The sequence below is a fragment of the Amblyomma americanum genome, chromosome 3 (genome assembly GCF_052857255.1).
Source record: "Amblyomma americanum isolate KBUSLIRL-KWMA chromosome 3, ASM5285725v1, whole genome shotgun sequence".
NCBI lineage: Eukaryota > Metazoa > Arthropoda > Arachnida > Ixodida > Ixodidae > Amblyomma > Amblyomma americanum.
Genome location: NC_135499.1, coordinates 83,191,132 through 83,218,589, shown reverse-complemented (window position 1 = coordinate 83,218,589; position 27,458 = coordinate 83,191,132). Strand labels below are relative to the sequence as shown.

At 48.2% G+C, this 27,458-nt stretch overlaps 1 protein-coding gene across 1 annotated transcript; it reads left to right on the top strand.

Moving 5' to 3' along the window:
- Nucleotides 1-751: 751 nt before the first annotated feature.
- On the top strand, nucleotides 752-20,007 carry LOC144124706 (glutathione S-transferase 1-1-like). Its single transcript, XM_077657549.1, has 5 exons — nucleotides 752-1,291; nucleotides 7,202-7,260; nucleotides 7,968-8,109; nucleotides 9,683-9,856; nucleotides 19,848-20,007. The coding sequence occupies exons 1-5, from the start codon at nucleotides 1,151-1,153 to the stop codon at nucleotides 19,983-19,985; spliced, it is 654 nt and encodes a 217-aa protein (XP_077513675.1). The 5' UTR covers nucleotides 752-1,150; the 3' UTR covers nucleotides 19,986-20,007.
- Nucleotides 20,008-27,458: the final 7,451 nt, after the last annotated feature.

Here is a 27,458-nt window from a genome sequence, read left to right as displayed (position 1 = left end):
AGCAGTCCTTCTCTCTACCTCATGGAGAAGGAACTTAGCTTCCATTCGCAACGGTGTTAGATTACAGCTTATCTTTAGATGTAGATTGCTGTTAACTGAGCTGCGCAAACTTTGCCACTTTTCCTCGGAGTGTGTTTTCTTATAACAAGCACAGTTGCTAGTCCAGTCGTCGTGTGTGTGCCTCGTCTCTTCGCTGTGTCCCGTATTTTGACTGGTTTTACTCCTGAACATGTAATCCGAAGGTAATGTAACCAATGGCCCTTAGGTGTAACAGACTAGATTCTAAGCGAATGCAAGTGTAGCAGAGGGCGGCATAAAGTTAGATCGGAGGATGAAAATTTTGCGGGTGTAAGGTGGTCGCAGCTGGCACAAGACAGGGTTAATTGGAGAGATATGGGAGAGGCCTTTGCACTGAAGTTGACATAGTCTGTGTGAGGTGATGATGGGTCGGTACTTGTACTTTTAACTGCACTAACTACAAAATGACAGAATAGAATTGGAACAGAATTGAAATAGAAAGGAATACAATGGGATTAAGAATAGAATTGCAATGATTTCACTTTACTCGCAGTGCCTTTTCAAAAGGCTTTTCAACTAAATACTAGGAGTAACTACACCGAAAGCCGAGAGCGCAGACCTTTATTTTTTTCGCGACGGGAAAAATAACAAGGTCAGCGACAATCGTCGGGCCGCCAGGCGGCAACGACACCTGTGTTGCAACTCGGCAGCCTCCGTTTTCGCACTGTCGGTGGCAGTGCCGGTCACGGTCAGGTTGCACACGCAAGGTGCGGCTTAGCTGAGCGTTCCGCAATCCAGCCGGCCGGCAGTAAAGGGAGAGCGCGCAGCCGAGGACGTCCGGCGTCCTGCAATCTACTCCTTCCCCGGAATTCCAGTCGCGCTCTCCACAGTTGCGAAATCGAGCCTGCCGCGGCGGAGAGCAGCTTTCCAAGCAGCTCTTCGAGCGTCTGACATCGCAGTGCAAGGAACGAGAATCTGACGCGGGAGCTAGGCTTATCTCCCAAAGGAACCAAAAGGGCGCTGGTAGCAAGAGTTCGACAGATTGTAAAAGAAAACGAGAAAAAGCTCTGCTGAGCATTCACTGCTGTGCGGCAGCGGATCGGATCGAAGTGGTGGCTTGGGCGGCGTCGTCATGCCCGTAACTCTGCACAACCAGTACGGCAGCCCGCCGTGCGGATTCGTGCGCATGGTTGCCAGACACGTAGGCGTCAGCCTGGAGCTGCGGAACTTGGACATGTTCAACGGTGACCACCTGACTGCGGAGTACCTCAAGGTAACACTCGATTGAAGGAAGAAAATAGGTGATTTAAATAAACTTTAAATAAAGCATCACGTAACCAAGCCTCAACAAGTCTCGAAGTTGGCGGGTGTGTTATCTCAGGGACAAGTTTGGTTATTGCTTTTATTGAATATTTTGCTGAATCAGATGTTATCGACAGTTTTAAAGTTCCGGCAAGTATATATCGTTTCTTGGGTGAAAAAAACTCGCAGTCGCTTAGAAGAGTTGAGGTGCGGGCGCTTAGTTGATCATGTTTGATGAAACAGCGCAAGGGAACCGCGCTTTATCTGTACTCTTCTAAGTCATTGCCCCTTGCGCTATTTCATCAATGAGAGTAACTGCTTCTCGACCCAGCCTTGGAACCCGAGGTATAATCCGTTTTTAATACATAAACACATACAGCGTCGACGCTAATAACATACTAATTATGCCTACTAAGTACGTCTTTCCAAAATAGTGCAGTGTTTGACACAGTTTTATAACACCGTTCTTGAGACAGGAGTCTTTCCTTCCGGTATGTAATTAGGAAAAGGGGTGGTCATTTATAAGAAAGGCGATAAGAACATCCTGGCTAATTACAGGCCTATGTCGGTTCACACATATTTTTCAAAAGGTTTAGAACGAACAATCCTTATAATCCTTCGAAAAGTTTTTGACAGGAATTCGGTAGTAACCGGATACCAATATGGATTCACACACTATAGATCAACAGAGCACGGTCTACTTGCGCAGAAGGACTGCATTCTCAACTGGTTTGAAAAAAAGTTGTTGGAGCTCGGCATTTTGGTCGATTGTACCAAAGCATTTGATAATATTAACCACATTATCCTTTTTGCAAAAGTGAAACACTACGGCATTAGACGTGTAGCCACTTGACTTGCAGAACAGCGATGTTTGATTTGTGATGGTTTAACATCCCAAAGTGACTTAGGCTTTGAGGGACGCTGTAGTGAAGGGCTACGGAAATTTCGACGACCTGTGGTTCTTTACCGTGCACTGACATAGCACAGTACACGGGCCTCTAGAATGTCGCATCCATCGAAATTCGACCACCGCGGTAGGGATCGAACCCGCATCTTTCGGTTCAGCAGCGGAGCGCTAAAACCACTGATCCACCTTGGCGGCTAGGACAGTGGTGTTTTTTTTTTGTCAGAATAAATCTAAGTTGATAGTCTAGCGCTTTCTAGTGTGTCCTCTCCTTTCTTGTCTGTCGTCGTTGCACGCTGCTCCGTAGCAATGAACCCATATCAGCTTGCCCCAATCAGCCGTTCTAGCTCAGGACTAACTATGGTTTATGATACTCAGGTCTCTCTTACCTCGGTTGCTTAACACAGCCTGGGCTGATGAACTCAGTACTTTGTCACTGCTTTGCACTATTGACCTCAGTATACAAATGCATTGTTAACTAAAAAAATTATTCGCCTTAGTGGAAAAGCACACCGTCTGAAATGCTGCTTCTCGTGGTACGAAGAAGTGCTTGTCCCCTTTTGTTCCTCAGCCGCCGCGGTGGCTGAGTGGTTACGGCGCTCGGCTGCTGACCCGAAAGACGCGGGTTCGATCCCGGCCGCGGCGGTCGATGGAGGAAAAATTCTAGAGGCCCGTGTACTGTGCGATGTCAGTGCACGTTAAAGAACCCCAGGTGGTCGAAATTTCCGGAGCCCTTCCCTACGGCGTACCTCATAGCCTGAGTCGCTTTGTGACGTTAAACCCTCATAAACCGAACCGAACCAAATCTTTTTTTCTCTCGCTTTGTTGTAGAAGCAGGTAATTCATGAGACATTCGCCTTTATGTTTTGTAACGAGAAGTTTTGTACTACCGTAAAATTCTGCAAGCGCTCCCACTCGTTCAAGGCCCCTCCCCCTCTCCGCTGCGCGCCCTTATGACGCACCGCGCCGAAACAATACAGGCCTGCTACATGCAGTCAAAGAATAGAATCCAATCATTGTCTCGATTCCGATCAGCTGGTCGCACGCGCCATTTGTCGTTGTGTTTTGGCGGTGTCAGGTCGGCTATGCATTCCTACACAGTGGTAATGAAAGTCGAGGTCATCTAGCGAATAATAATAATAATAATAATAATTAGTTTTTGGGGAAAGAAAATGGCGCAGTATCTGTCTCATATATCGTTGGACACCTGAACCGCGCCGTGAGGGAAGGGATAAAGAAGGCAGCGAAAAAAGAAAGGAAGAAAGAGGTGCCGTAGTGGAGGGCTCCGGAATAATTTCGACCACCTGCGGATCATTAACGTGCACTGACATCGCACAGTACACGGGCGCCTTAGCGTTTTGCCTCCATAAAAATGCAGTGGCATCGAGAAGTTTTGCTGCAATTTCTTTTCCTAGTTGCTGGCACCTCAGTCAATGGCGGAACTTTTTGTGTACCTTATTGCACGCTGTTAGATTGCGCCGGTTTAATAAGAAGAGGAGGCCATCTAGTAGGCCACGTTTATTTATTTATTAATTCAAAATACTCTCAGGTTGCCAACAGAAGATTTATATCTGGGGGCATATATGAGAAGCGAACGACACAAAATGTAGCTCGTGCATCAATATAAAATAGAGAGTTTTCGTGGAGAAAGTTTTAATGAGAAAGCATTACTCGTCCCGTTACGAGAAAAGCCGATGGCGTGAGTGTGTGTACTCGCAGATGGTACAGAAAATACCAGCGACGGCAAGAAAAATGCAAGAGAAATAGGATAACGTCATCAAGCGGCCGCATGACGCACACAGAAAGCCAAGCTCCGTCTCTTCAGACATTACGTATCAGCGTTTATATTGCGGGTGTTTTCGTACCGGACGTGACCTAATGTTAACTACAGACGTCGCAGCCACCGTTATGTTGATGAAACCGGAACAGCATGAGAGAACAAATTCAATTATAAATTATTTGGCAGTCGTAGGTGGTTACAATGCAGTGATTCGTATATTCTAATGTGAAGCGCATCATTTGATAGAAGCAAACACGTAACTAAATTTAGTTTTCTAGAGTCCTGTAAACATATCACGAACTGAATTCATTTCTTTGTCCCAATTTGAATGGATATGGTTAATGAGTGTTAAAAAAGAGTTAAATTTGGGCCTTCCAGATTTGTGGTCCTTTTCAGCTTTAACCTTTATGTGCGTAGCAAGAATATGCGTTGGCATTGCTGGCAGCGGCGACGATAAAATTGATCCCTGAGGCGAGGGTTGCTCTCTCTTGACAAATCCATGGCACCACGGTTGCCTTTGACAATTTAGACAAAACATTTTGCATTTACTTGGCTTCAGAACTCGAAAAGTTGGAACTACACGTCGCCATTTTAAGGGTCCCGTTATGGATAATTATACTGTCGACACAAAATACAAGTTTTTGTCCTGCAGCCAGGGAAGTCATTACCTCAAGAAAGTTAAGACTAAAGCCTTGCGGCAGTCGCTTCTGTTTCATCAAGATAGCGGCTGTCGGTTTCACTGGAAAGAAAAAGAAGTACAGCCATCGCAACGCCATCGACAAAACTGCGTTCAGGTGAATAGCCACCCGATTCTTGGCCGATCCCCCAGTGTGGGTATGTGCCATCTTTTGATAGGCTAACAACAACAACAACAACAAGAAAAAATTGGCGGTGGTTTACCTAGGTGCATATTGGGTCAAACCAAAGACTTAGACAGAATTATTGAATTGACATGGGTCCCGGCTCACTCGGGGAACCCTGGTAACGAAGCGGCACACATAACAGCTCGAGGATTCGTCAGCCGAGCAGGGGACGCTGTCGTTGCTGAGAGTTTTTCGAAGGACGGCCTATCATCTTTTCACGATATTACTAATCATTTTAAACTTGAAAGGAGGATATTCCCTCCTCCAGACAAAGCCTTTAATAAGGAGCAGGAGACCACTTGGAGGCGACTCCAGACGCGATCCTTCATGACGCCTTACCTGTTGTCAAAATTCTACCCCCGTGAATACGACCCTGCATGTACATTATGTGGTGATTTAGCCACTTATGATCACCTATTGTGGAATTGTAAAGAGGAGCCGCCCCCGAAATCTCTAATACAGGTTCCTACTCTCGAGCAGTGGGAGGCCGTGTTGGTCAGCTCAGACTTGGGAGTTCAAACCCGGGTCATTGAATGGGCTACCCAGGTCGCTGTGAGCCGTGGACTGATAGCCACCTAGCACGGATCGTCTGCATTCTGCCTTTTCTGACGAATTAAATGTTTTCCAATCCAATCCAAAAGTTTAAACCTCGAGTGGCGCGATAGCTACAGCTGGCCGAGTGGAACTTGCTCAATTGAAGTGCAGTTAGTCTTTCGCCGCTCCATTTCGCTGGGCATTCCTTCATCTTCGGTCCACATGACACTGCGAATGCGCACAGCTGTGACAGCTCGGTTTCACCGGCGCGCCGCGCCGCCGGCAGCAACAGCTGCTCCGCACCACGTGGCTGATCACGTGACCAAGCAGGTGACGAAACACGTGATCAGCCACGGCGCCGCTCTGCCAGCAGCTGCTTCACGCCACGTGACCAACCACGTGACAGTGTGGCGGTGCAGCCACAGGGTGGCGGCGCCGCCGCGCCGAAGACTAAATGCTATCGTAATGTAGCTATCGCTGCAAAAGCAGGGGAACCGCTTTCCAATATTTCTTTGCTTACTTGCAAACTTCTAGACGGCAAAAATCCGCTGCGTGGTTATATTTTTATTTCTAGGAAGGAGATGTCCAAGCGATAGTCCATTAAATACAGATAGGAGCCAGTCACGTGCGCGATAGCAATTGAAGGAAGCTGATAGTGCCGCCTTAGGAGATATTCTGAAGGAGTCATGCCGGGCCGGCCAGTTTAATACCAGCAATGTTCGCACACAAGTCCTGACTAGTTGGCAGTGGTGCGCAGGTAATGTAAGATTTATTCATTTGAGGACTGATGATGATGCTTGTTGATTTTTATGGCGCAAGGGCATCTGTGGCCAAAGAGCGCCGTGGCACAAGGTATTTTCGACTTCTCAAGGTGGGATCAAATACCCATTTCTCAAGCATTTCACCCTAAATAAGCCAAGCACCAGCCCAGCGGAAAGCTTGTACTCATTGTATCACCGGTGGGTACCCGGCATCACTGAGGATCGAACCCCGCACTTCCTGCATGCGGGACGGATGCTCAATCTCTTGGCCACCACGGCGGGCTTCATTTGATCAGTTCTAGTAGTGCGGAGTACCTAGTGCGGAAATGACCACACAATCCATCCTTCGGTTTGTGCCTCAGAAGGGGCTTTGGGAGATAAACTGTCATTAATTTTGCCGCGCTAAAACATCGCGCAGCCTTGATGCAGGGTATGGAAAAGATTGGCTCATTTGTTTTTTACCCATAAGGTAGCCCTAATAGTTTGCGCCCAAACAAATGAGATGTTGGTGCCATTTTTCATGCTTCGTTCTCAAGAGCACTCAAACGCAGAATCATGACTGTGTTTGAAATTTAAAACGTTGCACAGGCCGGGCCATGCATGGCATGCAGCTTCTTGAAAACTGAAGACGCTCAGGCTAAGATTTATGCGGTGGCAAGGTTTCCCTGCAGATATTTTAGCTGCTAAAATTCTGCCATGACGTCGTAGTTGATAAATAAAATAATGAAATAGCAACAAACATAATTATGCGACGCTTTTTTTGTTCTGTTAGAATTGAATTAACAGCCCTTCAATCACCTCTTCGGTAATAGTACGCGTAAGAATTGAACGGACTGCAGTACCAGCGAAATTCGTTCTAGGTTAACTCGTATACAATTCTGGCGCCAGTCGTTGTGTAGGTGGGATTATTTAAAATAAATATAACGCATCTACCGGCAAATAATCTCACCATTACTCAAAGAAGGTCATGTACAGCTAGTAACAAGCAATCTCTGGTCTTAGCTAAGGGTCATTGAAGGCTATGATAATTTCCTCGCAGGTCAACCCTTATCACAAGGCGCCGACCATCGACGACGATGGCTTCATCATTTATGAAAGGTGATGGTAAACGTATTACTTTTAATATTTACTGCTTGACTTAGCGCCCGGAGACAAGACGGTGTGTTTCCCCATGAAAGAAATATCTTGATTACCAGTTTTGAAGTGCGTTTAGGAGCGGTGCCCTAAATTTTCATCTGAAGTCAGTTTGATGTTTGCAGCGAGTGCTTATTAAAGCTCTTATATGCTTAGATATCGACTTCTTCGGACACATTGGACTATCGAAGTTGCCTGAGAGACCAGATAATCAAGAAGTAATAGTTTTTAAACACGCTATAGAACGAAGATATTGAAGGCACAATGCCTATCATTGGCGTTTCTATAAAATGAAGTAGTATTTAATCTTTTGTCGCGGTCCCCCCCCTACTAAGGGCATTTTTCTAGTCATCAAGACCGCGTCTGTCGCCGCTGATAATGACACCCAGCTCGCTCCAGTACTTGAGCAGAGACTTTTTTAACGTAGAGGATTTGGTTTCTGACGTCCCACACGGACGTTTTTAATTCCGACATGAAGGCCGCAATATGAGAAGCTTAACAATGGAACATGACCTTAATTTTACATCCAATGGTCAACGCATCGGTCGCAACGAGTTGAAAGGGGCTATTTACTTAATATTGTTTATCGTTTGTCAAAAACCGCGGCTCTACAGGAGCATTAAAGCTGAAAATATCACCGGTAGTTTTCATCACGCTTTTTGAAACTGCAGCTCAGCGATCGCCTACTACCTGATCAACAAGTACGCACCGTCATCTGCTCTCTACCCAAGCTGCCCCAAGTTGCGAGCGCAGGTCGACCAGGTGCTGGCAACTGTGACCAGCACCATACAGCCCCACTACTTTGCGTTCTTTGTAAGTACTCTGCGCAGAGCCTTTTTTCGCTACCTCTACCGTGCAGTTCCTCTAGCATATGACACGTCTGGATAAGAGGGGCATGATCATGAGAACTATATCACTGAATACGGAGTGTGATATGGACTCCGCAAACTGGCATAATCCATTGCAGTTATGAAAAATGCTCAACGAAAACACGCAAATTGGGACACACATAGTGTGTGTCTGTGTCTACTCGGTATCTTCTGTTCTCTCTTTAGCGGTTTCTCACCTAGGGCTACACACCAAAGCAAGCACTCTTACCCCTACCAGTTATGATCTGTCCATCGCGTGCTGCAAAGTAGTTTCCCGGTCCCGTGGAGGGACGGAAGCGTATGCTGGACTACGTATCAGCTGACCTGTGCGGGCGCCGTAGAAGTGGGCCCCGTGAGACCTGCGCGTATGGTTGCATGCGCAACCCAGCGTCAATGAAGCTTCAAATGTTAGAGCCACTGATGGCACTAAAAAAACATTAGCCTCAATGTGTCATGCTTGATGGCCTGAGCTAGGGCTTTTAGATATAATTTAATTGTTTGCGTTGCAGTTTTGTCACTGTATAATACGCAAAAATAGACAATAAAGAAGAAACGCGAGTGCTCGTGCGAGAGATCTTCCAACGTTTGATTTAATTTTCATTCACCGTGTGAGCAGGAGCTCCTCGCCATAGCAGAGAAAACTGAATAGTATGGAATTGGATGATATTGTGGAGTCGCTTGAAATTTATATAGCTGCTGGAAACATCCCCCGAAAGTGCCTGTACGGCTCGGTGATTTCTATGCTCTGTGCTATGACCGAGCTGTTCATATTTTAGGGCTCGAATATTGCCTTCGTAATTAGTGGCGAAAAATGGCGTCCTTTTAGGCCCATTTTAAGCAACACACCCGCGCAGGAGTCAACTTCGAGATCGTTTTTAAGGCATGCCCTACAAAGAACGCTTATCAGTTGACATAAAGTGCTGGCCGTTACTTACAAATATCTTGTTGCGACTATGCCCATATATTGTACTGAAAAAGCTGGTGGGGATATTTCGGTCACCTAACGTACTAATTACCAGGTCTCCTCCGCTTCCGGACACCCCCATCATTTGTAGTGCTATGTAAAGGTGAAAACCACTTTCTATTTACTCAACGTCTTCGAAGAAAGAAATGGCACAGTGTGTCGGCGTTAACGCGAGCGATGAGGTTTAGTTGTTTGCTAGGAGTTGCGATAATAAAATAGCCGCACCTTTTCTGGCGACCGTAAAGAGCGGGCCATCCTACGTTCTACATCACACGTTTTGAACTAGCAGGCACGGTGTTGCAATAAAAAAAATCACTATAGCTAGGGGAATCTTCTAAAACTGAGAAAACCTTGGCGGGGAAAAAGTGTCTCAATTCAATAGCCACTCCTACACTTTCTGGCCTTATGACATGCTTTTTTATTTAGGTGGTTAAAACAGATGGACTTTCAAACCGCCAGACAGGAAATCTTCCAAACCGCAGAGAAGATCATGGCGGGGAAAAGTGCCCTCTTTTAAAGGCACTTCCACCCTTTCTGGCCTTCCCTCACGCAGAAACCACGTTTTTTTGACCTCAAGAAGCCGACGCCAGAGGAGATCGCGGCGTTCGAAGAAAACGTCTTGGGTAACCTGGATCGCCACATCGGCAAACATAGAAGCTACGCGGTGGGAGATTGTCTTACCCTAGCTGACCTCTCCCTTTTGGCCCACCTCTCACTCTGCTTGGAGGTGAGACAACGTCTCCATTGTAGCCGTACTGCCCTGCAGATATTTGTGGACAAAAGCTATAAACTGTGCTGTGCTCAAAGGAAGCCACTTGGCCATGGTATCCTACGTCACGGAGGCTACCAGTGGGGAATAAAATTAGAAGAGATGTCAGTGGTAAAAAGAGTGTAAACAAAATTAGGAGCGATATAATCAAGGTGTTTGTGATCTACCGTTATGGGCAGGCATACAACATGGCTTCTTGCGTAAATTTCACAAAGAAAGGAAAGTTATTGGGCACAATTTAGAGGCGGAAACAACGCTCGCTTTTTTGGAGCATATTTTTTGGTTCGCCTTGCCTCTATAAATTTTTCTGCATGTGAGTAATGCAGCTGCTACCTTTACTCCGGGTGTTCCTTCCGTATGTTTTGTGCTATTTCCTTGTTTACGCCTCACACGAGTCGGGAAAGTTTTTTGTGTACATATCAGTGAGACCAAAAATTCCGCTTCGGTGTCAACATAACCGCAATTTCTGGACGATGTTTGATTGATTTTACCGAGACTGGAAGAAAAAAAAAATAGTAGGTGATACTTAAGCTTCGCCTCAGAGATATGACGCGATCGCGTTAATGGGTTAATGTCCATATATGCGGAATAGGCAATTCTAGACATTGCATTCATAGATCCCTGGGAGTACTCATACCGTTCTTGGGGCAGTGGTGCAGCAGTTAAGCGATGCGCCACAGCCCTGCGATGGGAAGTGCTGCCACCGGTAGGGATTCTGCGACCCGGGTTGTTCTTCCCAAGCAGCCTGTCGCGGCCAGTCATTAACTTAACTGGCAATTGCCACGGTGGTGAGTTCGCTTGCAATCTGGAGGGCAGGTTGTGATGACGCAATCAAGTCACGTGACCTAGGTGGCCAACCTAGGTTGTTCCTTCGAAAATTTACGGAGGAAGGGGGGTGCTCCTCTCTCCCTCCTAAGCACTTTGACGTCTTCTAAGCATGTGTAGCACCGCCCCCCCCCTCCCCACCCCCGCGGCAAAAGCACAGTCCCGGTGAGTACTATGCAGGCAAGGGAGAGTTCCAGTAGTGAGGTTTGAGGCATGGGACATGGGCGATCTCGGTGCGGGGTGCAGCGGATGGGGGCCGTGGATGCAGGGGGGTGATCACGTACGTCACCGCGTTGACAGGACGTACAACATGATAAGGGCCCGTATAGCAGGAAAGTTTTTCACAGAGGCCCACACGGCGGGAGGGGACCCAGAGTGAAACAAGGGAGCCCGGAGGGCAGGTGAGGTCTCGATAGCGGCACTCATGAACGCGTTTCTGAGTGTCTTGGGAAGCGGACAACGTTTGGCCCGCTACAAGACGGGCGGCATCGGCTCGGGTGATGCCATCCCGAGTATTAGTACTGGTGGAAGCGGCGGTGGGCAGTACACCGTCGAAGCGCATCAAAAGATTGCGGCCAAACAGAAGATAGAATGTCACAAATGGGAGGCTGATGTCCCAGTGGCGGTGATTCTCAGAGACGTACATGGAAATCATGTCGGTGTGCATACGGTTCAAACGTTCGGCGAAGCCGGTCGTCTGTGGGAGGTAGGTCGTGGCGAATCTATGACGGACGGAGAAGGAGCTACGAAGTTCGGCGGCCACTTGGGGCAGAAAGCTGCGGCCACGATCGGTGAGCAGGTGACGAGTAGCATCATGGTGGAGGATGACGTCGTGCAGGAGGAAGTCAGTGACATCAATGGCGCAGCTTGTTGGGATCGCTCATGTGTAGCGTAGCGCGTCTAGTAGTCCGTTGCTTAGGCGATCCACTTGTTTCCCATAGAAGACACCGTAAAAGGGCCGGACAGTTCGAGGCACACACGAGGAAAAGGTTCTATCGGGGTTGCAATCGGCTGAAGGCTGTCGGGAGGGAGGACCGAGGTCCTCTTCCGGCGCTGGCAGAGGTCGCAAGCGGCTACATCGCGCCGGACAAAGCGGTAGATACATGGAAACGGCGGCGCACGCTGTCGGATGTTAGCTGAAGTAGGAGCACCATGGAGCTGTTCAAGGACGCCGGAACGAAGGTGTTGAGGAACCGCGAGCAAGAGCCCAGCGCTGGCAGGCAGCATGTTGCGCCGGTAGAGGATGTTCTCGTGGAGCAGGAATGTGGCGAGGAAAGCAACAGAGCGGATGGCGGTGAGGCAGTCGATGAGGGAGCGTAGCGAAGAATCTAAGCAGTGTTCTTCGGCAATGTTGCTGAAGTCCAACGTGAACATAACGCAGGTGCCCGCCTCATATCCGCTGGACGAAGGCGGATCTAATGGGTAACGGGACAAGCATCCGGACTTATGGACGACAGAAGCCGGACTTATGGACGACAGAATATGTGTATTCTTGAAGGCGAAGAGCCCAGCGCCCAAGCCAGACAGTATGATCTTTCAGCAAAGATAGGCAGCACAATGCGTGATGATCCGTTATACTAGAGAAGGGGTGGCCAAACAAACGCGGAATTTGGTAATTTCTGAGACGAGGGCGAGGCATTCCCGCTCGGTGATAGAATAGTTGCGGTTTGGCTGGGAGAAGAGACGGATAGCGTACGCTACCACGTGAATCTGGTCGCTCTGCCGCTGAACAAGTATAGCACCACTACCATGGCCACTTGCATCGTTCCGAAGTTTTGTGGGAGCTGAAGGGTCGAAATGAGCCAAGACAGGTGGAGCGGTGAGGGCACTCATAAGTGTTCTGAAGGCGGCAGCTTAGTCGGGCGCTCAAAAGAACGTGATGTCCTTCTTGAGGTGCGTTTTATAGAATACTGCTATCTGTCTTTTAGTAATGTTGTTTTTTGTGATTTTACTTATTTGTATTCTAACCCTGCTTGTACGTCGAATTCCAACGATGTAGTAAGAACAATGTATTTCACTCGCGAGTGCGATGTAGTGTTCGGAGAAACTACGAATTGCGCCTCCCAGGTAGGTCTCACTTTGGCGCGGATAATACCATTTTTGCCTGCAAGAACCCAGGTAGCCTTAAAGAGCTATTTGTGTGTATAAAAATTTTGTGAAGCAAATGTGTGCGCCTAGATGTAAGTGTTCTCGAGCTTTAACTATATCGCCACGTACGCGTTCTGTCCTTACGCACTCTAATCAAGAACCATAGATGCCGGAGGCTGAGCTCGCCTCGGTCTTTCATGTAGATATATCATACGACTATGAGAGACTGAATTATTCAGCCCAAGAAGGTCAAACTGCACTGTGAAGAATCTTTATCTTGGTGAACCATGTCTTGTACACTGCTGCTCAACTCGCGACCCCGATAGAGAACTAGACACAAGTTGACAACTTGAGACAGACGTAAAAACTGCACTATACATTAATGAGTGGGCGGCAGAAGTTAAGTAGGCGGATGAGATTAAAATTACTGTGGGGATAAGGAGACCTTGGCTGGGACAGAAACCGGTTTAATTGGAGAGATATGGGAGAGTCTGTAGCAGCGCTGGCATCGCCAGCGGCACTGATGAAGAAGATGAAGCTGGGAATGCTACCTGGCTAAGGAGAAGAAGAAATTACAACAACCGAATTTTCGTCCAGGAAATATGTATCTGAAAAACTCTCTGTGTCTTCTTGGTGGGAACAGCCGAAAAAAACCAAAACGCAGACACAGAAAGGAACACACAGAACGTAAACGAGGCTGACTGTCAACTAAAATTTTTATTGGAAAATCCGCACTTTTTGCTTCCTTGTCAAAAAGATCTTGCTTTTATCTCCCGTGGGGTTCGTTCAAGAAGGAAATTTCTTTTCTTGATAGAGAGATGGATGGTGTGCCGACGCACCGCTGTCCTGTTTCCCGTATCGCCAATGCCTCAAGGATCTCACGTGTCAATTTGTCTGCATACCTTTTCATGACTTGAACTTCATGCAAGTTGGGCTCACACTTGCGCACTTGTTTGCCTTTTTTGTTTTCTTTACAATCTCTGCAATGCAGGGCTAGATTGCTGCTTGGGGCACCTGATTGCGATGATGCATGTTCTCTTATCCTATCATTAAGGCACCTTCCCGTCTGTCCTATATATTGTTTTCCACAGGCCAGAGGGATATTATAAACCACACCTTTAACACACTCGCTGAATCTTGTTCGGTGTGCGATCTGGCATTGCTGCTTCTTTTGCCTGTTGACTCGAGCGCACATGCTCATTGCCTTGTTCGGTGCAGAGCAAACAACCCGGACCCCGTGCCTCTTGCCAATCTTCATGAGGTTGTGGGTCAATCCATGAACATACGGAACCACAGCTAATTTCTCCCTTTCAATGCCTTCTTCATGTCCACCTTTCCTTTCTTGCACTCCTTTCACTTTCCGCAGCAAGCTTTCAGCTACGCTGCAAAGCATCAGAACGGGATAGTCCGCATTTTTTAGCCTTGCGATCTGCCGCCGAAAACTTGTCTCCATCTGATGCTCACACGATTTCTTCAGAGCTGAAAAGAGCGCGGCACTCGATATTGCCCTTTTCACGGTCTTTGAATGGCTTGATGAAAAAGGGAGAAACTGTTTCTTCGCCCTAGGCTCGTACCTCCAACATAAGTGTCCGGGTTGGAAGCTGATGACCATACTTAGAGAAACCATTGAAGAGCAGGGAGTTATTTCATTTCAAAACTCGGCCGGAGTGTCGGTGGAAGGGTTCCTAGAGCTGCTGCGCGCTTATCTTGGCTCTACGATCGTCGCTCATGGGGATTCCTTGTTCGTCTAAAAAGAGGCGTCAGCATCGGCTCTAAGGTAGCACCACTACTCAGTTACTTGTACCTGGCCGCATGCGACAAGAGAATACAAGAATCTGTGAAAGAAAATAGCGTCACACGGATTTTTCGTTATGTTGATGATTTCTTGGTTCTGTGCAGAACAGAGGATTCAACAGACTTTGAGCGACTCAAGGATAGCGTACTGGAGACCTTTCGCAAAACCTGCCCAGAGTTGAAATTCACCCACGAGCTTCCAGCCAAGGATTCGCTGCAATTCCTGGACTTCCGCCTTGAATTCCAACCCGGACACTTATGTTGGAGGTACGAGCCTAGGGCGAAGAAACAGTTTCTTCCTTTTTCATCAAGCCATTCAAAGACCGTGAAAAGGGCAATATCGAGTGCCGCGCTCTTTTCAGCTCTGAAGAAATCGTGTGAGCATCAGATGGAGACAAGTTTTCGGCGGCAGATCGCAAGGCTAAAAAATGCGGACTATCCCGTTCTGATGCTTTGCAGCGTAGCTGAAAGCTTGCTGCGGAAAGTGAAAGGAGTGCAAGAAAGGAAAGGTGGACATGAAGAAGGCATTGAAAGGGAGAAATTAGCTGTGGTTCCGTATGTTCATGGATTGACCCACAACCTCATGAAGATTGGCAAGAGGCACGGGGTCCGGGTTGTTTGCTCTGCACCGAACAAGGCAATGAGCATGTGCGCTCGAGTCAACAGGCAAAAGAAGCAGCAATGCCAGATCGCACACCGAACAAGATTCAGCGAGTGTGTTAAAGGTGTGGTTTATAATATCCCTCTGGCCTGTGGAAAACAATATATAGGACAGACGGGAAGGTGCCTTAATGATAGGATAAGAGAACATGCATCATCGCAATCAGGTGCCCCAAGCAGCAATCTAGCCCTGCATTGCAGAGATTGTAAAGAAAACAAAAAGGCACACAAGTGCGCAAGTGTGAGCCCAAGTTGCATGAAGTTCAAGTCATGAAAAGGTATGCAGACAAATTGACACGTGAGATCCTTGAGGCATTGGCGATACGGGAAACAGGACAGCGGTGCGTCAGCACACCATCCATCTCTCTATCAAGAAAAGAAATTTCCTTCTTAAATGAACCCCACGGGAGATAAAAGCAAGATCTTTTTGACAAGGAAACAAAAAGCGCGGATGTTCCAATAAAAATTTTAGTTGACAGTCAGCCTCGTCTACGTTCTGTGTGTTCCTTTCTGTGTCTGCGTTTTGGTTTTTTTCGGCTGTTCCCACCAAGAAGAATGAACCAACTAGCTCAGTTTTCTACTCTTCTAACTCTCTGTGCCCCCAAATCTTGGCCAATCTCCCTATGTGGGCATGTGCCATTGTATGAGGGTAACAACAACGCTCTCGGCAACTGGCCTGGCCAGCAACGTCAACAGCGCTCCCGCTCCGCCGGCTCACCAGCCGCGGCTACCGGGACCTTCAATACATGTGGTTCATCCTACCACATTCTGGTGACACCGGACGCCAGCTTCGAAGCACGCAACGCCGCCTCCACCCGCTCTGCGCTCTTGCCCGTCCTGTCCCTCCACTTGGCAGCTTTTCATCGCTATGTACGCACCTCCCATCACATCCGGTGAGCTCCTTCAGCCGTATCAGTGCCCCTTCCTTCCTCGGCTGCCCGGCCTGCCCCCGTTTTATGCCAGGGACCCCGTTTTGTGGCTGGCGCTGCTCGACTCGCACTTTCATGTCTACAACGTGTACAGCCAGCTGCTGCGCTATCAGCACGCCAGCCGCGAACTCCCACCCGGTCTCCTGGCAAAGCTGCGGTTGCCGCCTCCCGGCGCCGACATATACGCCGACTTCAAGAAGGGCCTGACGGCGTATTTTGGCTTGGAGCTCTCTGCGCTCCTGTTCCGGACTCAGAAACTGCGGCGCCACTCGAACCACCACCCCTGGCCGCTTCCCTACCCGAGCTGTTTCGGCTTTTCCTCCGCCCGCTCCTACGTCGGCGCCCCACCCCTCACCGGTCTCTCCACTATCGTCGCCACCGTATGTGCCCCCACTCACGATTCGGCAAGTTCCACGCGAGGACGCGCAAGTCTCTTGCCAACCTTATCCACCTGCTGCCTCAAACTACACCCCGATCTCTCTAAAGTTTGCTTCACCGGCCCCTATGGACGGCCATCAACCTGTGATTTCCGTCCCACAGCGCCTCCAGCTTCCCAGCTGTGGCGCCTGCCCTTGGGCCATCACCGGCTTCACCCTCTCTCGACGTGAGCCCGGACTCGCTTCTAGTCCCATGTTCTTCTACCACCTCAAGCCCAGCCACAGTGCGCATAACTGTCATTCCTGTCGCGAGGCACGCATGCACGTCACCCCAGGGCCATGTCGCGCCTAACGCGCCACCCGAAACGCCTACCACGCATCCCTGCTGACCTGGCGCCTTTACCGGTGCCTGTGCCTCCACAACAGACGAGACAGCCTCAGCAGGTTGTGGCACGCTTGCGACGCCTTATGGCGTGCCCCATCCAATACCGCCAATGGCCTCCGCACTACCGCTTTCTTCCTATTCGACCCTTACGTCAGGGAGTTGTGCCCTCTGTTACCAGCATGCGGCCCCAACGCCACAGTGGGATTGTAGTTGCAGACAGCCGGTCCACCCCATCACAAGTTTTGACTACTTCATGACGAGGCAGCCAGTGCCCCACGCAACGGACCTCAAACACAGTGCCGCCCGCCGTCGTTTCAACGTTGCCAGCGGCGGAGGCATCGCCTTCATTTTTACAGCTGCGGTTTCCCCACGCCATACTTTGGTCCGAACCGACTGGGCCATCGCACATCGCCTATCTCCCGTACATCCCCACTCGGCTGCATCGCCACCGGCGCTGATGAAGAAGATGAAGCTGCGAACGTGACCTGCCTCGTGTAGAAGAGAATGCTCTCGGCAACCGGCCTGGCCAGCAACGTCGACAGCCCGCTCCGCCGGCTCACCAGCCGCGGCTACCGGGACTCAAAACAATGCGGAGTCCTTTGTCTTGCAGTGGGTGTGGTCAGACTGCTGTTTCTGATGATGGTAATAATGGTAATACATGTGTTAGGTAGCCGAGCCGTTCTTGATTAGGTGAAGTTAACGTATGTAACCAATGCAGTCGTCGCATCAGCATCGCAAAACGTGCATTCAAGCTGTTGCCAAGACACTATTGGTTACATACATTAATCTTGCCTATTCAATAATGGCTACCTAATTAATGTAGAGCACGACACAATTTATGTACGCCTCAAGCTCTTAACCCCTGCTCAATTTTCTCTCTTGAAGTTGGCAAGAAGGAAAGAGGCAAATGAAGAGCACCGTACAACAGTTGATCCACGAAGAGAATCACGGTTTATGAGCATGGCGCGTAAATTTGGAAGCTTAACACTATAGGCCAGGCATTTTATACGTCGACACAGGGAAGAACACTTGATAAAGGTTAGCGTTATCTTCCTTTTTAAATATCGCACAGGTATAGTCAAATGAAAATTAAAACAAAACAAAGTAGAACGTATATAGGCAACCCTGTGCAAAGAAACAACTTTCCAGCAGCTAATGTCTCTTTGGGGCAAATAGCTGGCGAAGAATATTTCCCGTGACGATGAAAACATTTTTTTAATTTTGCCTAAAATTGGTGGTCAGCCCGCCTTTCCAGGATTCCGTTGAATCGTGCAGGCTCTTTGCCCTTTCAGTCAGCTCCTGCTGCACTTTCGGACGTAAGCTGGATAGTATAGAATAACGGCCTAAGGGGCGAGTTGGTGCATGATGAAACTAACGGCGGCTCAACAAGGGCACTAACTGGAAAGGGACACCACATGTGCACCAGCTATCCAGTCTTTCAGCTGGATAGTATTTCATCCCACTGCTCGACCATGGGTCCTTCTATTCTTTCTATTTCTGTGTTGTCTTGGCAGGCCCATACCATGCGGTATAGGTCCCCCTGTATACAACAATGTGCGCATTGTGGCTCATATTCTTGTCGGTAGATTAAGTGAAGTCGTTTTGGGCCTGGGGACTTGCTTGTTTGCATTCTTTTTAATGTAATTTCTTTTTCCCTGCATAGCTCTTCATCTATTGGCGCGTATTCCCTTCTGCATAGCCTATAGTGTTTCCTATCGAATAAGCCTATAGGATTTCTGAGTATGTGATTAGCATGCTTGAGTCGTTGCGCTTGTCCGTGTATACTTTCCTCTCATACGCGTTACGAAGAAGTCACAGCAATAGATGTGCTATGCCTCACGTGCAACCTCATGGCAGCTGTTCTCCAAGGACGCACATGGAATAGTCCCATCATTGTACCTGTCCTCAGTACCGGAACTGTGACGGCGTGACGAGAGCACAGCGGCAAACACGAACCACAGATGAAAACAGACAAGCGACAAAGAAACGATCGCTTGCTATTGTTTATTTTTTGTTTCTGCTCTTTGTCATGCTAAAAAAAGGAGGCAAAAGATCAACTTGCACATCGTCAGGTTCTTTCCATCGTGGCCGTCGTCTATGTTTTTTCTCTTCTATAATCCTGTTTACCAGCAGGCCATATGCGCAGGAATCGACGCAACGAGCTCTGAATGGTTTCATTTTACAGTAACCCATTGTAAACTTTCATGATCACGTGAATAAACATTCATTGTTAAACAGTTGACTGCGGCAGCTATAGCTCGAAACGTGTTACTGCGCTGATGGCACAATTCCCTCAGCATGTTTTCTGTGCAGATTTTACCGCTATAGGCGAATAGTCAATCAGCCACTAAGCATATATATCTGCTAAAGATGTGTAGCTGCAAGCGGTAGCAAGGAAAAGATGACGTCGTTCACAAATTTGAGCTCTCTTCCGTGAGGTCAAAAAGGTAGCGTAATCTCGTCTCTTTTTAGCTCCACTAACGAAAACAAGGATTTCAAAGTTTGCATTGGTTACGTAATCATACAGGGCTCACAACTGTGAACCCCTGCACCTCATTCATCCAGTCAACATTTGATCAACATCTTAATCAGAAAACTTGGCCGTGCAAGCACGCGAGGCTTGAAGTATACACTTTATGCAAATCTAACCGTCATCATTAATCTCCGCATACTAGTGAGCCAACGGCAGTACCGACGCCGCCATCTTCTGACAAGGCCCCCGGCTCAATTATCGCTTCAAAACAACACACCGCACTAAATTACACTACACTGATACAGTAAGCTTGCTGACAGAGCAGGCTTATTTCGCGTTGCTTGGATTGTGCAAATAGGTGAATGTTAATTTATTCTCGAAGATGCAATTGCATGTTTTTTTCTTCTCCACTTTACAGCTGCCCGTTCTTCGTAGCAACAAGTTTCCTGACCTGCAAGTCTATTACGACAGAGTCAAGTCGGAAGTTCCATATTTTGACGAAATTAATCAGCATGGAATAGAGATGCTGAACGAGCGCATTAAAGGTCTGAAATAGACCGCAAAGTATATTATACACATCTCCATTCTCTCGTTATTCATTCGATTATAGCATCTGAAAGGGTTTTTCAGAATGCAGGAAATCTTTCGCCCTTGAAAATCCGGTCCTTGAGGTGGATTCATAAAGAGGTGCCTCCAAGGGAAAGTCCCTTTTTTTTTTAGCACGACACATATGATTGAACATAGTTTTTCCAAACGGATTAACAGGCTAAGCAAAGCAGAGTATTCTCAGCATGTTTGTCAATTGCTGAGACAGTGCCGCAGTAACTGGAAGGGGGAAGACAACGCCGGGAAAGAAAAAAGAAATGACACCGACAGGAGTGGCATATATTCATTCAATGTCCCACGATCTAGAAAGAATGGTGAACAAGTACAAAGACCCGGTTGTTTTCTCAGCCCCCCTGAAACTTGCGATGTTGTGCCACCGCGTAATGGATAGAAAAGAGAAAAATGTTCGAGGCGGGAAGCGCCATGGCCAGCCCGTATGTGAATTGTGTTAGCGGCGTCATGTTCGAACTGCTTCTGTCATGCGGTATGGTATGCATCGGACAAGCAAGCAAATGTCCTAATTTAGGGCACGTCAGCATGAGCTGTCAGTGCTAAACAATGCAAACCTACATCTGCCACAGCACTGCAGTACTTTTAAATACAAACCATAATTTACCAACATAAAGATTATAGGCAGAAGTCGTGATACTGTGGCACGTGAGCTACTCGAAGTGTTTTTTTTTTTATCAGAAAAAGGCTGACATGTGCATTAGCGGCACTTCAGTGTGCTTGAAACAAAAAGAACAACATCTCTTGGCAACACGTGTGTAAGATTGTGAAGATTCTTATATGATGTATGAGTTTGAGTGTGTATTTATGTACGCGCGTTCTTTCCGAATAAAGAGTTTTGAGTTAGCGCCTTTCTTGTCCCGTTTATGTGTCACGCTAAAAAAAGAATTTTCCTTGGAAGAAACATGAACCAACTAGCCCCCAAGGAAGCGTTGCTGTCATAAAGTGGTGTTGTAAAGAGTGAACGCTAAGCGTACAAAAATAGATAAAATCGAACTAATTAGATGCACTCATTAAGGAAATCGAGGGGTCCTAGTCTCTTTGAATAACTACAAAAATTACAGAGCCTCTTAAAATCTGTTATTAACGTGACCTCTGCATGGTTCCGAAAGGCGCTTCTGATAATTGGTTGTTTGATTTCGCCCGGGGGAGGGGGGGGGGGGGGGGCAAACAACTGTGCAACTGTTCGCAGGTTGCAATGGTGAAACGGTAGAAATTAAACTTCTGGTAGTGGGGTGCTCGTGGTCTCGCATATGCGATCGCGTGTCACATCGAGTATTTAACTGCTCGCAGACAAAGCTGAAGATACGGCGCAGTGAAACAACCTGGTGTTTTTCTGGCTGGACGATGCGACGTGAAACTTTGGCCTATCGCGAAGAAAAAGCAATCAACATTTATGCGACGCATTCAGATTTATGCATCGAAACGCGCTCAGTTACTGCCTTCTCCTTTCATATCTAACCAGGACACCCCTTATCTTTTATTTCCTGCTCCACAGCATGCGAAGGGCCTTAATTCTTACACTCTTGACGTCTCAAGTAGCGTGAGAGGGCTCACAGCTGCTACTCTCCCCGATCGAGAATGTTCTACGTACGTCTACCATTAAAGGTGGGACGTTGTACTGGTGACCGCTGTCAAAGTTAAGCAACAGGCAAAAGAAATATATTTCAAATTGGAAGACGTCGCTAACTAGGTAAAGCACAGCACGTGCGGCATGTGGCTATCGCCGTGACATATCGGACCTGCGGGCTAGTGGTCGATTTTCTTCTAAATTTAAATTTGCTGCTTACCGAAAAGGACTGCGCACATAATCTACCACTTCTGATGGCTATGCCCCGCCAAAAAAAAAAAAATATTCGCTAGCGCTTTTCTTTGCTTCGGCGACTGCCGAGTTCTTTCGCAAGTACTGTCCCTCGATTTTCTTGGAGGGGGGGGGGGGGGGGGGGAGGGGGCATATCGCAAATAGTGTTCACTCATTCGAGACAACAAAACTAATGTTTTTTTCAGAACAAAACCCAATTTGCCCATTCATTCCCCGTTTGTAAGCGCGGAATCATCCCTCTTTTTACGTTCAAGCTGTGGAGAGTCAATCTTCTAAGACGATACAAGGACACGCCGTACAGCAAAGGGACCAGGTGACAACTACCGGCTCAGAGGCCACATTGGACGCTGCTTACAGCAAAGACTTTCGCAGAACACACACCCTCATCAAAATCTTTCGGCAGTGAAGCGAGGATTAAGTGTCACCTGATAAGGCTTAAATCTGTAAGTAAGGCCCCATAAAAATTAAATACAGATAGAGAACAGGAAACGTGCACGGTCAGTTATGCTCCAGTAGACATGTGTACATGTGCAAGTAGAAACTACACGCTACGGAGAGGTTATTTTGAGCAAGGAAATCCGTCAGCCATAATAAATAATGGCACATACTTTCGTAAAAAAGCATAACTCTGTGCACAACAAAGCGTCCGTGGAAAAGCTCAGCAGGGAATATGGCGCATCAAGAAATTAATACGGTTTTCCTTCCAACACTCCAAACCCTTACATTCCGGGTCAAAAGCATTAGAGAATTCGCCGTAAAAGCAAAGGCTTGTAACACTTCACTGCAGAAAAGTACCTGCAAAAATTACTCGCCTGGCACTCTTTCGGAGTACAGGCAAAGTTTCGCGAATAAAAATCACGACTGGATCGTACACGGCACTATCCCACAAGTCAACATCATGCACTTTAATCCTAAGAGACAACCCCTCTCGCACCATCCTTAAACAGACGAAATCGTGTATGCTAGACAGGCATTTACTATTGATAATGTCACTCAAGGGCGCAAGCTGTATCCAAATTAACTGCCGCTTGGCAGTCGAAGGCCTCGGCAAACTCTGGCATGTTCGCCACGGACAACAAACACAGAAGATTCGGCGGCACCGTCCGGCTTTCGGCCACGCCACCACACGTAAGAAGGCAGAAACGCCTGAAAAATGTTCTCTGCGCTAGCTTCCAGTAGCGGGCCCAGTTGGATGCATTGCGAAAACCCTGCAAAGCCAAGCTGAGCCCTTCGTGCGCTGTTCTGGCGGCCATCATCCAGGTAAGGTCCACGTCTTTCTCGTTCGATGGCCCACGTTGGTCATCTCCAGCTGTAGCCAATGACACATTGAAGATTTTTACGGCAAGTTTTCGGACGCAGTCCTGAAAGCTTGCTAAAGCCCTTTCTTCTCGTGCGCCCCAGAAGCCGGAGATGTTACTGACCAAAATTGCACGATGCAGCTCCTTGGCTATCAGAACACCTAAAGTTCCTGCAGCGAACTCGAGCGGCACATCTTGAGAGTAAAGTAATGGCTCCACGCGCAAAGACCCGGGAACAGTCAGCGTATTTAACATGTCGTCGTATGTTGGAGCTTCGTCAAAGAAGTGAAGCTTGTCGGTTTCACTTTTAGGGGCGGGGTTGTTACGGAACGATTGCTGTTGCTCTGCGCGCAGCCGTATGTACATGGCAGGGAACTCAACTGGTCTTTTCGCAGCCAACAGATCCGCTGCAGCGCTACTGGTGTCCAGGTACGTTGCGTTCAAAACGCTTTTGTCATGAAGGTGCAGCGAAAGCGTGGACAGCGTACGATTGGCGTGGCGCCGCATGACGCCTCCCATCCAGCGAAGAGATCCATGGCCGTGTGAAATGGATACGCGCACCCAATGAAGGACATCTTCTGTGACACCACCACCAGCTTCGCTGCTGCGATTACCAAATACTACATCGGCTACAACACTCCTCGTGTGCCACATAGCTTCAGCACTTGCTTGAAGGCAGCCTCGTTGAACATCCTCGTCTTTCTTGGTAGGCACTGTTCGTAAGTAGTCAAACCGGAACGCGTCAAGCAGCGCATTAAGGTATAAATAGTCTACTCCGTGATTAGGCAGGCTCGAGAAGAGCTTAAGGATGCTCTTGACGGATGCGAACCTGTCGACTGATATGCTTGAATATTCGTTCAGTTTCCGACCGGTCGGTAGGTGAACGTTCAGTGCTGCTAGCCAGCCGCTAGCGTCGAGTGCCCCGTTCAGGGACAATAAATCTGCTGCCTTCATTTCTTGCTGCCTAGTGCCGTCGCCTTCGCTGGCTAAGAGGATTCGCCTGACCTGCTCCTCTATCTGGAGCACCATGGTCACGTCGACGCTCACGCCAATTCTCTTCGTTGCAGCAGCCAGTAAAGGCAGGTACTGATCGAACGGCGCTGCCGAATACGGGCGAACTTTCTGCTCCAAGGCCTTTCCTGGAAATAAGCTGACGTATATGAGTTCGTCGCGGCGCAGCAACCTGACGCCAAATACCGTGTGCACATCCTGAGCTAAAGACAAGTTGATCAAGCGCAGAAGGACATTCGAGTAACGGTCAAGCGTCAACAGGTCCCTGAAGAAACCGACGAGAGTCCGCATCATCTCCGCCCGTAGTGCTTCCCCGCCAGGTTCGAGCACAAACGAGTAGCACAGCCGGTGGAACGCTGCTACAAGACGCGTGTTTCGGGGGAACAAGCTGACAGTGTTCGCGTTGAGAAGGCTTCGACTGACACGCCTTGCCAGCTGCTGCACACTCCCGTTTACGTAGCTGAGGCCGACGATCGCCTCCCACCGGCGACACACGTGCGCGTGGAAATCGCGGCACGGTTCCACTGCATCGTCCATCAGGGAATGCAGCGAGGCGGCGGCTCTTGCGCACTCGGCGCTGCGGCAGTCCTCCACTTTCGTGAGTGTGCTCCGTCTCGCGAGCAGGACAAACATGGCTACTAGCGTGGTTGAGAACAGCACCAGCCCACACACTAGGCTGCACAGAAGAGGATGGGCATCGATGAACGAGAGGCTCCCCTGCGTAAACTCGCGAATCGTGGTGGTCCCAACTGCACGCGCGAAAACCAACTTTTAAGTAATCGAATTTGTACTCGTCGCTACACTGAGTTCAGATACATTTTATGCATGCCCAGAAAGAGAAAATTGCTGGACGCTGCGCTGGACAATAAGTAAAAATAAGTAATTAGCTAAAGGCGCGATATAATTAATATTGTAAAAAATATATCCTGTTTGAGCAATGCTGCTGTGAAAGGGCTGCAGCTGCTTGTTTCAAAGCGCTCTCAGACACCGACAGCATTCAATAGTCTTGAGTCATATGGCGCCATGAACAAAGGTAAATTCGTCTTAAGGACTAAAATTATTACACATGTAAACAGAATTTTTATTTATTCCTTGTGGAAGGACGACCTGGTAACTAAACGAATAGAATAGAGATAAACAACATTGCAGTAATTTCAAGTGTAATTTGTTCTTTTTGATTAATTAGCGCAAGGAAGTCCGGTACAGTTACAAATTATCCAAGTGTTCAGACACGCGGTCACAGGTTTAAATATTTACGCTATCTTGTTTTAACGCTCTTTGTGTGACTCTCTAGAAGAAAGTGTACATCTCATATTTCCTTTGAGAACCGCCTTCATCGATGTTTATTGCACTAAGAGAGGAAAAATTTGCAAGTCTGACAGTATAATCACAGGAGATGATATCTTGTTTTGTTTTTGGCCCATACGCAGAAGCGCTGTGTATGTGCCCCTTTAAAAAGCAGCAAATAAGCGTTGACAGAAGTCTACGTCCTGAAAAACAACAAAGAAAATGCTAGGTTGTCCTTTTCCTACTTAAGACCTCCCACCAATAGGCTTTCGAAACGTAGGTTCCCAACTATGCGACCCTGGAAAAAAAGCTACGGAAAGTACCCGCCTCGGTGGCTCAGTGGTTAGGGCGCTCGGCTACTGCTCCGGAGTTGCTGGGTTCGGGCCCGGCCTCGGCGGCCGCGTTTCGATGGAGGTGAAACGCAAAAGGCACCCGTGTGCTGTGCGATGTCAGTGCACGTTAAAGATCCCCAGGTGGTCGAAATTATTCCGGAGCCATTCATTAAGGCACCTCTTTCTTACTTGCTTCTTTCACTCCATCCTTTATTCCTTCTCTTACGGCGCGGTTCGGGTGTCCACCGAGACGTGAGACATGGATGACATAGAAGGTAGCATCCTCTTTGCTACCCTCCTCCTCACAAGAAAGGAACATATCTGGTGCCGCACACGTGCTCTCGTCCCCCCGTGTGCGGTGACCCTCTCCAGTGGCCTTACCCGTGCAGAGGAGGTTGCGCCTCCAAGGGTAAGGGTCGGTGTTGGCCTCACACCTGCCGTCTCTCGGACGTGGTCTCAATTTCTCCACTTATGCCCCCGCCCAGGGTGTCCTGTATGCAACTCACAAGACACTGAGGCTGATATTCACCACTTGTTGTGGGTTTGCCGGACGCTGAAGCCAACGAGAATTCGCCACCTGGCTGCAGCGGGTCTCCAAGCCGGGCAACCCATCCTCATATATTGATTGGATGCAGGGCCACATCACCACTCCATCCTCGCCTTCGATAGATCGGCCCACTTTTTGCCCTTCATTTGACACCCACCAACTCTTTTCTTTTTCTTTCTACCTTCCCAACTCCCCTTATGCCCTCAGGCAACAAATAACGTTATAAAAAAACCCCTAAGCGACGTACAACGCTCGCAAGCCATAAATGAAACTGGGAAGGGAAGTGGGAGACCGACACAGACAGATCAATAGACAGCCAGACATACATACGTAGAGACGAGGAGCCAGATAAATAGACAGAGAGATTGACATGAAAGGCAATCATACCGGGACATATTTTGTGCAACGGGGCGGTGAGGAATGTCTCGAGGCTATTCATTCTCGGATTGGGAAAACACTGAAGGCGACTAAAATGGTCCCCATGCTATGGGCCGAAATGTTATCAGATTGTGAACAAGTACACCGTGCCGGGAGCCCGAAATTCACCAGGCTGTGCACAAAGCATCAGCGCTCTGAGCCTAAACGGCATCATAACATAGCTGGCGGGCGTCAATGTTTTTCCACTATCGCCCAGGCCGGACGGACTCGTCATACTCTCGACCTGAATGTCTTCGAACTCTGTGCACGAATTTTCTTAGCTCCTACCTAATCTGCTTTCTTGCTTTTCACCTGCAGTCTTGAAATCATTTCTTGTTTCCGGTTCCTGAAAATGGACGAGTATCAACGGATTTAAACATTACACTATTCCTGACCTCTTGTGTGCTGGTTGAACGATTTAAATATCAAGACAACATTTAGCCTGTCATCTGCCGGCGGTGAGCACAGTTGTCTGCGATTTTACACTGGCCACTGCGTTTGCTTGGGTCAAGTAAGAGAACCGAGTCAGCGACGCTCTCGTGACGCAGGAACATTTTTGAGCTCGCTGGCTAGCACTTTAGCAGACGGGATTTGCACAGAGCTCGCAACGCAATTACTTGCTGAAATGCTACTTAAAACGGGGTTGCTCCCATTTTTGCAGAAGTCACATATCCTTGCGACCGCAACCAAGTATGAAAAA

Excerpts from the sequence above, each read along its gene's own strand:
- LOC144124706 (XM_077657549.1), top strand. The coding sequence starts at position 1,151 with ATGCCCGTAACTCTGCACAACCAGTACGGCAGCCCGCCGTGCGGATTC. Across the intron at positions 1,292-7,201 it reads TGACTGCGGAGTACCTCAAG|GTCAACCCTTATCACAAGGC; the intron begins GTAACACTCGAT and ends ATTTCCTCGCAG. Across the intron at positions 8,110-9,682 it reads CCCACTACTTTGCGTTCTTT|AAACCACGTTTTTTTGACCT; the intron begins GTAAGTACTCTG and ends TCCCTCACGCAG.